The sequence below is a fragment of the Strongylocentrotus purpuratus genome, unplaced genomic scaffold, assembly GCF_000002235.5.
Source record: "Strongylocentrotus purpuratus isolate Spur 01 unplaced genomic scaffold, Spur_5.0 spur5_scaffold_4, whole genome shotgun sequence".
In the NCBI taxonomy this organism is placed as follows: Eukaryota; Metazoa; Echinodermata; class Echinoidea; order Camarodonta; family Strongylocentrotidae; genus Strongylocentrotus; species Strongylocentrotus purpuratus.
Window position 1 is genome coordinate 18,095,127 of NW_022145610.1, and position 10,003 is coordinate 18,105,129.

Below are 10,003 nucleotides of genomic sequence, written 5' to 3' on the forward strand. Positions count from 1 at the left end.
CTCTCTGTCTCTCTTTCTCTGTCTCTCTCTGTCTCTCTGTCTGTCTCTCTCTATCTCTCTTTCTCTCTGCCTGTCTCTCTATCTCTCTCTCTCTCTATCGCTTTCTCTCTTTCTCTCTGTCTTTCTCTCTATCTCTCTCTCTCTTTCTATCTGTCTTTCTCTCTATATGTCTCTCTATCTCTCTCTTTCTCTCTGTCTTTCTCTCTATGTCTGTCTCTGTCTCTCTATTCTGTCTCTGTCTGTCTGTCTGTCTCTCTCTCTCTCTCTTTCTCTCGCTGTCTCTGTCTCTCTTTCTCTCTGTCTCTCTTTCCTCTTTGTCCATATATTTCTCACCTTCCCCACTCCCTTGCTTGGTGGGGTGTGGTGGGGGCACACGAACCCCCCCCCCTTTGCCCTCCAAACCTACGCCATCCAGACAATCATGCAATCTTGAGAGGTCGCTTTGGCAGGATGAGTTTAAGGGAAAAGTTCAGTACAGACAAAACCATTACACGGCTGGCCTAGTCCAGAACTCGTAGCCTGTACCACCCTGTTCCGGACCGGTTGGTCCTCATTCAAACCCCTCGCACGCACAGGGGTGTAGGAGAAGCGAATGGGGATATAAGGGATGCACGATACCCCCCCCCCCCCCCCCTTTTTCTTGTTTGTTTTATAGCTTATGACATTTATGTTGATAAGGTGACATACAGCACACAGGTATTATGATATATTTTTTTAAAGAAAAGGTTTACCAACTTACGATGTAACATACTTCAAACAGATTCGTATGAAGTGAGAATATGTATAGGTAAGCACATTCAGGAAAAAGGTATCAGTATATTAGAACGAGATGATATCCGGTTATCTTTAGTCTAGATCAACCATGACAACAAAGAAAAATTATAACAAATAGACTGGAGTTACAGTCAAGTAGTCTTTAAAACTGTTACTTTCCGTAAATTTCATTCCATCTATCTGTCTTCATTCCTCATTTTACTCTCTCTCTCTCTCTCTCTCTCTCTCTCTCTCTCTCTCTTTCTCCATCTATCTTTTTGTCTCTCTCCGACTCTTTTATTCTCTATCTGTCTGTTTCCATCGCTCCACCCCTCTGATATCTTCCCATACGCATCCCATCTCTCCGCGAGTCCCCCCTCTCGTTCCTCCCTCCCCGCGCGCACCTCATCCGCGAAAACACTGTAACATCTTCGCGCGAGTCCTACCATTTTTCCCCACTGTCGCTGCTGTTCGCGTTGGGTTTTAATCACACCAGAGTGGGGGGAAGGTAGAGGTTTCTCAGCCCGTCATGCTCGGGTGAGCGAGACTTCGGCGTGTGCTGGATGTAAGAGGACCAATGATGTAACCAGCGGCTCATATCGGCACGCGATTTAGACATTTCCGACTCCTCAAACCAGGGAGGCAATGAGAGGATGTAGGGATCGGAAGGGGTGGGGACCCCTGTGCAGCTGTTAGCAATTTTGCCACTCCGACCCCCCCCCCCCCCTCACCCTTCTCCCTCCCTCCCGGCTTGCACAAGAGCAATCGTTCATGTGTAGTGATGATAAAAAAAAGTTAAAGTATGCAATAAGTCTCCGTTATATCACTGGAATTTCGAAATTTATTTGAGAATCATTAAAGTTGGTATGAAGAATTGACAAAAAAAGGAGTGCCACATTGGTTATGGGATTAATAATCGTATCAGGATATAGATATACCACGAAATGTATCAAAAGATTTATTTAATTTTCAACAAAATAAGTGGGGGTGCGCTTTATAGCTAGGTATAGAACGCATGCACTTAGTACCAAAATCAGTGTTTCGACTTACATGAAGTGATAGCAGCATCTTACGTTGAGTAAAATGTAATACTCTTCGGGATAATAATTCACATAATTTTGATAGCACTCTGTTTTAAAACTTTAAACAAACAAGACAGTGTTTTATCCTGAATTTGTTTTATTTTAAGCACATACAGCGTGATTCCCATCGGTATGTTTATTGAAAGCACATTGACTACCCTCTGAAAAACTTCATTCTGTATTGTTATTATTTATCAGAATAAAGTCAGGAAGGAGTTTCATCGTATTCAATATAGTGTTAGAACTTTCAGTAGCAATGAGACTCTGTGCTATCTTCAGAAGATAGTAACTTATCACACATACACACCTTCTGCCAACTTTGTTTGTTGACTATTCTAGAATCTCATTCAATCAATAAAATGATCATGTCATAATTATAGTTAAGCTGGCTTTTGGTCTCACTTCGTTGTCGTCCAGCTATCTTGCGTAGATTGTGAACTATTAAGATGTACGTTTTTTTGTTTGTACATTTTCAAATATAAAGAATGCGCTTCTTTTAAATGCTTGTGGCCTAATTGCCCACCTCCCCTATCTCTCTCTCTCTCTCTCTCTCTCTCTTTTTCTCTCTCTCTTTCTCTCTCTCTCTCTCTCTCTCTCTCTCTCTCTCTCTCTCTCTCTTTCTCTCTCTCTCTTTCTCTCTCTTTCTCTCTCTCTCTCTTTCTCTCTCTTCTCTCTCTCTCTCTCTCTCTCCCCCTCCCCTAATCTATCTCACCCTCTCTCTCTCTATCCATCTCCCTCTCTCTCTCCATCCTCTCTCTCTCTCTCTCTCTCTCTCTCTCTTTCATTTCCACCTTCAGCCTTGCTCTAATAACCCCATCCCTCGCTCTCTTTTCCACTCTCATATTTCACTCCTTTCTTCAATATCCTCCTGATTTTCTTTTCTTATGTATCCCTTTAAAAGTGATTGCGTGAGAAGGCCCCGCTCTATGATTGCAGCAGGTATTAAACTCCGTTATACTCCGTTTGGCGGGTGCCGAGTCAAATAACAACAATTTAATATCGAGATACACGTGGATAAGCCCGTCCGATATGAACGATAAATGACATGTTTAGCACCGGAGAATAGATTTCTTTTCCAGTCGTTTTGTCGGTCGTAAACCTAGGACGAGCGCGAAACGATTTATATTCGCGCGCCCTCCTTCGTTATAATGCAATAAGAGCCAATGAAAACCTCATCTCGTAAATTGTGTGCGCCCTAGATGATGAGATGTAAGACATGTGTTTAAGATGATCGGTGACAAAAATTGCAATTATCAGTTCCCTCCCTTCCCTCGCGTAAATGAGAAAAGCGGGGTTAAACGCGCTGGATGTATACAGCAGCAAATTATGACCACCAATCTCGGAGAATATTGCCAAATCTGACCCCTCCCCCGCTAACCGTCCATTATTAGGATTATGGTGAGCTATACTGCCCTGCTCGATCTTCGTCTAGATTATTTTTCATACAGGCCTACCATCGGGTGACCATGACGGCGTTGATATCTACTCCCCTGTCCCACACAAGACCAATAACCGGTGCAATATTAAAAAGAAGTAGGCCTATTAATGAAATATGAAATTAACTTTTACTGTAGTTGAAGGATAGATTTTGTATAAAGATAAAATGACGGAGGATTTAAAGATAATGTTAACGCTCTCGCACGCACTCAATGTACAACATTAGCCCTTTCATTTTTCACTCTGGATCGCCATTTACAGTGATATGTCGTTCACCACCCCAAGTAGTTTTCACATTAATGATCTATTTTGCCCAACTGTTAATTCTGAATTCATTCAAAACGTCTATATTTCGTGGTGTTGGCATGAAGTCGACAAATTCCCATAATGTGTGTGTGTGTGTGTGTGTGGAGGGGGGGGTGGAGGGGAGGGGGTTCTATTTTGCCCCTTTCATTAATTTTGTTTAAAGATCTTGTATTCAATATCTTTCAATATCAAATCCCTCCCCATCGTCTATTTACTCAATAATTTGTAAAAAGTATCATCTTAATTTGTTACTACTTTGTGTATTGACATATTCTGTTTGAATTTTCCATCAAAATATGTTTATTCAAACCATCATGTTTTAACACTATTATCTTACTATCCTAAATTATGTCTGTCCATTATACTACCTGGGGTAAGTTGAACTTATCTCTTACTTGGACTAAACAATTATGGAAAGCCGTTGCCAATCATAAAAATATTTGTTAAAAGTTATTCTAAAAGGCATAAGATGTTGATACCAATCATTCATATTTTCTATCATCAAGGAGATTTCGTGTGTTCTTGATGTGGAATTTATATTAACTAAGTCTAAAATACTTGAATTTTCGCTTTTGAATATATTTCATTTTAAGGCTACAAACGGCTCTCCATAATTTTCAAGTCCATCTTAGAGTTAAGTTCGACCTAGGATCTTTGTGAAACACCCCCTGTTCTGTCTATTCCCTATCCACGTAGATCTTTACATAAGTATCTATCAATCTGTCGCTGCATAGTCTCTACTTGGACTATGCTTTAATTAGGGTATTCCATATAATTATCAATTTATATCAAATCTTCCTTATCCTGTTAATTGAAGACCCTATTAGCCTAAAAAATCGATCTGTATTTCCCATCATACAATTACGAACACAGTTAGTGAACTCCTTATTTTTCCCCCTGAAATTGCCGTTTATGTCGCGCATCGTTTCTGCAGTTTCGATTTATAAATTGCTAAATACAGAGCTAAGATTTCTCTCATTAAATTGTAACTTGATTACAATTTTCATTAGCTTATTAGCGGGGGAAAGCGTGGCAAAATCGTTGTAATAGCGCATGCATCGTGCGATTCATGTAAAGATTTGGCGAAGAGATAAACGATGGGTGTTAGACAGTGAGTGCTTGATTTATTTCACGTGCCAGGGTGTTTTCTGACTCATCTCCATCTCTCTCTGCCTCTCTCTCTCTCTCTCTCTCTTTCTGCCTTTCTGTCTTTCTCTCTCTCTCTCTCTCTCTCTTTCTATTTTCCGCCTTTCTGCATTTCCCTTTCTCTATTTCTTTCATTTCTCTCTCTCTCTTCCCCTACTATTCATCCGTTTCATCACTGCCTTTTCTTTTTAACTCTCTCTCTCTCTCTCTCTTTCATTCTCTGTCTCCTCCTGAGACTCTTTCTCTCTCTCTCTCTCTCTCTATTCCTCTATTCCTCTACTATTCATCCATTTTATCTCTGACCCTATCTCTCCTCCCTCACCCACTTTTTGTCAGTATTGCATACAGGAAATACATAATTAGAAAGCAAGAAAGTTGAATTCATGAAAGGTATGAATTAGTTTAGAACAATAATAACAATATATAATCATCATAATATATAATATAGTGACTTTCCGACTGGACTTGAAACACTTTGAGATGCCGCCCTATAGGTCAGCGATGCAGTTATGTATAATGTGGTTGGTTGGTTGATTATTGTTTTACTACTGCTAAAAAAGCATTATGAGTTTGTAAGTAAGTAGCCAGGGGCCAGATGGCCTTAAGTCCTCTCCGAGGGGCTTGGTAACCCTGCTGGAAAGAACACACTCATTCACAGTGTGAATCACACTGTGAATCACAGTATGCTCCACAATGTTAAATTGGGGCGTTTTTACATTGTGGTCGATTCGTTTCACACTGTGGTTCACAGTGTGGATAATCGGAAAAGGAAAGAACACACTCTTTCATAGTGTGAATCACACTGTGTTCACACTTTGAATCACAGTGTGCTCCAAAATGTTAAATTGGGGCGTTTTCACATTGTGGTCGATTCGTTTCACACTTTGGTTCACAGTGTGGATAATCGGAAAAGGAAAGAACACACTCATTCACACTCATTCATAGTATGAATCACACTGTGTTTCACACTGTGTTCATAGTGTGAACTATGATTTCACACTGTGATTCACACTGTGAATGAGTGTGAATGAGTGTGTTCTTTACAGCAGGGAATGAGGATTAATGCATTACCAAAGGGCATGAGCGCATTGACTTGGTTCCGAACCCGGGACCTCTCGGTTACGAGACCACTGCTATACCACCGAGCCATCGCGCCTCCTCATTATCTTCCACAATATGAATGAAAATATCGCTCATTAAATGTTATGGTAAGAAAAAAGGCTAACATTCGTTTCAAGAATCGAGCAAATATAGTGGTAAGACACGCCTATCGAATACTCTACAAGGGAAAGAAGATTATAGTCCGGAAAATATCTTACAATGTTCGCCGTCTATCTTCCGATTTTATGAGCTTATTGATAGATCATATTCGCTTGTGACGTGGACTTAATACGTCTTAAAGCAGGGATGAATATCCGTGATACATCTCAATTAAAAACCTAGATGGCGGGTCGAATCTGGAAAGACCCACCGCGCCCAATTACAAACGAAAAATGAATTGCTTCTACCAAGTAATTATGATTATGAACAAGATAATATTACATGTATACTCGCTTAAAAGACCTGCTCATCGCGGTATAATGTAAAATAAAGACATCGCTCCTCAGTTAGTAAGCGACTTATCAGTTCATCGCACTGTGGCGAGGTGTCTGCTAAAATATGTCGTGTCTTAGCGCGGTGATTAATGATAGCCGGTAACTTCAGTCCCTAAGTAATCATTATACGGTATCCTCAATGTCTGCAGTGAGATCGGGAAACCCGCTTTTGCTTGTGAGTGGGGGAAGAGAGAGTACATAACCAGGAGGCAAAGGTTGAAGTAAGACACTCTTTACGACGAGTCTGTAAATCAAATGGAATATAAATCATCAAAACCCTAGGCTCTGTGCATCGAATCAACTTTTCATTAGTATTTCTCCAGCTATACGGTTGAACATAGACGTCTGTACCGGGGGTGCTCCTTTGTAAAGTCAATGTCGTGACAAAGCCAATAGAGTCAAGTGGTCTCAGATTCTTTTGAAGAGAAATTCGATCTCATTCTTTTCTAATCAGAGTTTAAAATTACGTAATTTCACTCGGCATCTAGTGCCAAACTCAAGGAAGATGCCTTTCAGAGAATGCATACAAAAGCACCAAAAGCATTATAGATCGGAGAAAAATCCCCCCAAGTGTAAGTAGCAAATAAATATTGAACATGCTTACATTGCTAAAAGCGGGGAGTAGAGAGTATTTTGTTTAAATATTATTGTTGAAAAATGAATAAAGAACAATAATCAAAGGTATAGATATGGATCAAAATATGAATTGGTAAGTAACTGTAAAGTGCGTTTAGAAAAAGTAAAAGAGCCTCTTATCATCTTTCTCTGTCTCTCTGTCTCTCTCTCTCTCTCTCTCTCTCACTCTCTCTGTTTTTCCTCTCTATTTCCCAATGCCCCCCTCTCTCTCTCTCTCTCTCTCTCTCTCTCTCTCTCTCTCTCTCTCTCTCTCTCTTCTCTCTCCCCTCTCTTTCTCTCTACATAATCACTTATGCTTCAAAGCGTAACATTTTTTCCTTGTGACTCGTCAGTAAGCATATCGGCCTAACGTGGACAGTTTTGAATTCAACTGACGTGAAAGTAAGCCTGCCCTCTCTCGTCTGATAGTCTCCCAGTCAATTGTCTTTGATAATTTTCCCTACTCGTCTGTATTCCAAAATTAGTTCTAGATTCTTACCGTGAATTGAACAAAACAACTATGATCAGTAATGGTAATCAACGTTATTTTCCTAATAAATGAAGTATTCACTTCGGGAATGACATCACGACCTTCACAATCAGATATTTAAAATAAATTGTATTACCCTGGTATTAATGGTGCAATATGGTGAGAGAGAAAGAGGGGGGGGGGGGGGGGGGGGGGGGGGGGGGGGGGGGGAGAGAGAGAGAGAGAGAGAGAAACGGGAGAGTAAAGGAGCAAAGCAACATAAATTCATTTCGGCTGCACCCAGCCTATCCCCTTCAGCCCCCCCCCCCATAAGAAAAAGTAGGAAAAAAAAAACGTTCTGTTCTGCCTATTCGTCAGAAAAGTAAAATATTCATTTTATAATAGGCGCTACCTATCCCTTTAACTTCACATTTTCATTTCTCATTCTCATTCTCATTCTCTGGTTGATGATGTGAAAAGTGAAAAGCTTGCTGGTATGGTATTAATGAAATCAATGAAGTTATTTTGATGAGTGACAGAGTAAACAATATCAAAGCTGAAATACAAGCTTACGTGATCTTAGCCACTTTATTATAGTTTCATAACTGTGTCCATTATTTTTCTTATGACTGGCAGATTTGAAAAACATTGCGGGAAAGGTTATTGGTTGTTATGACATCCAGTAATATTTATCTTATATTGACATAATGTTATCTCACAATGTTATCAAGTCATGAAAAGTAAACATATTGATTTTTGCAGGTGCCATTTTCCCTGTAAAGAAACCGCTAAGTTTAGCGCATGCACCTCAAAGCACTTTAAGTCAATTTTGAAGACACAGTATAGAACTGTTTTCACCTGGCATTTGTGACATCTTTGATATAAACATAACTGATTATATCTCGTCTCTCCGCACATCAAGCAAATTAACGTCACATATTATATATTCACCACTTTCAATTGAAATATTAATTTCATAGGAATCCTTTGAATTTTTTTTTTCATGCTTAGGCATATACTGTAGCATGATATTGGTTTTTGGTTATTAAGAAAAGCGTTTCATTTACGTTTTTGCATATTTTTTGTTTACTTTGAATGACACCTACCTCGTTATTTTGAATCGTGAATATCATCGTTATCTGAACGGTATGGATATGAACATTCCTCATCTTCTTCTCTTGTTTTAATGAAAACATATTTTGTATGAAAACAAAAATTAGCTCAATTTTGACAAAATAATGTATGGAGTCTATTTCATTTACCATCTATAATTGCTTCTGCATAATAGCTTAGGTCTCTGAAAGCAGGAGGCTGCAATTCCTGTGCAAGTATAAAGGACTTAAACTGCTTCTAAAATATATGAAGTCTTGTTTCAATGGTTCCTTTCTACGTCAAGTTTCTTTTCGCTCTCATTGAAATAATTTTTCTCTCCCGTCCGACTGTCTCCTGCACCTCTTTCCTACCTTTTCCAATTCTCATCAATCATTTTGCTGCCTGCATCCAGGGAATTTTTATGGATTTACTTTTTTTTTCTTTATATACATGACTCCCACTCTAACATTTTGACTGGACACTTTCCACCCTCTACCTGTTTATCACTTTCTTCTTCTAAATCTCCCATATCTGATAAACCCATCGACTATTCTACACCATGTAAATCTCTTCCTATCTATAATTCAAGTACCTATTCCGCCATTTACAACCCGACCCTTCAGAAACACCCTCCTACTCGCACGCGGCGGTACAGTTACCCGAGCGGAGTGCTGCGTGCCGTTCTCGCCTGCCCTACCGGCCTAGATGGGGCCGCTTCGCCATGGTGTGATTGCCTCGCAAGTAGGTAATTAACTGGCGCTCGAGCGGAACAGTGCTTAGAATCATACCGGGTTGGTCCCGATAGATTCGACTGGTCTCGGTGGATTTGAGATCGCTTACAAACTCAAGAGGGCACTCGAGTTCGTGATCTGACTACCAGTTTCCCCATCAGTCATTTTATTTACTGAAAATAGCCTGCAAAAAGACACAAAACAACAGCCCCCTCCGAACAGGTTAACTCTGATAAGATGTTTCCTATAAGGATTCCACTGGAGACAATAACCTTTGACATCCTAACGCAGCGCTTAAGAAATTAATGATAGTTTTAAACGCTATATCAACATTACTTTTATTATTATTAGCATTGTATCATCACTCTTTATAACGAAATAAGACTCTTCGTTCAGATAAGCTGTTTTTAGTACAAAACTTCAAATTGAAAAACTTAAATTTAGTATAGGCCTACAGTGAATTCCTTATTGACTCATAAACTCTGATAAATGAAACCCACTTGAAATGTAATGTTTACAATGTTCGCATATTTATGATCCTGTTAGAAATAAGTAGTACTTTGTCAATATGTTTGGTTTTCATGGTCTACAATGCTATAAAACTGAGATATATAGATTATCTATCAATCAACAATATCAAATAACAATGGTGAGGTGTACAGGTTTTTTTTAAATCATGTATTTCCTCGTTGATTTCAATAAAATAGTGACCGTGTTTAGGTGTTACGGACGGGGATAATACCAAAATTTCAAGTTTCAAGTTTAATTGACTTTGCA

The 10,003-nt window shown here is 39.4% G+C and overlaps 1 protein-coding gene across 1 annotated transcript; it reads right to left on the reverse strand.

Annotated features, from left to right (window-relative positions):
• Positions 1 to 239: 239 nt before the first annotated feature.
• LOC115929064 (chromobox protein homolog 8-like) lies at positions 240 to 2,482 on the reverse strand (the record flags this gene model as incomplete). The annotated part of the gene is made up of 2 exons (XM_030997201.1): positions 240 to 287; positions 2,426 to 2,482. Coding segments are annotated over 2 exons (105 nt in total), but the record flags the coding sequence as incomplete, so codon positions are not given.
• Positions 2,483 to 10,003: the final 7,521 nt, after the last annotated feature.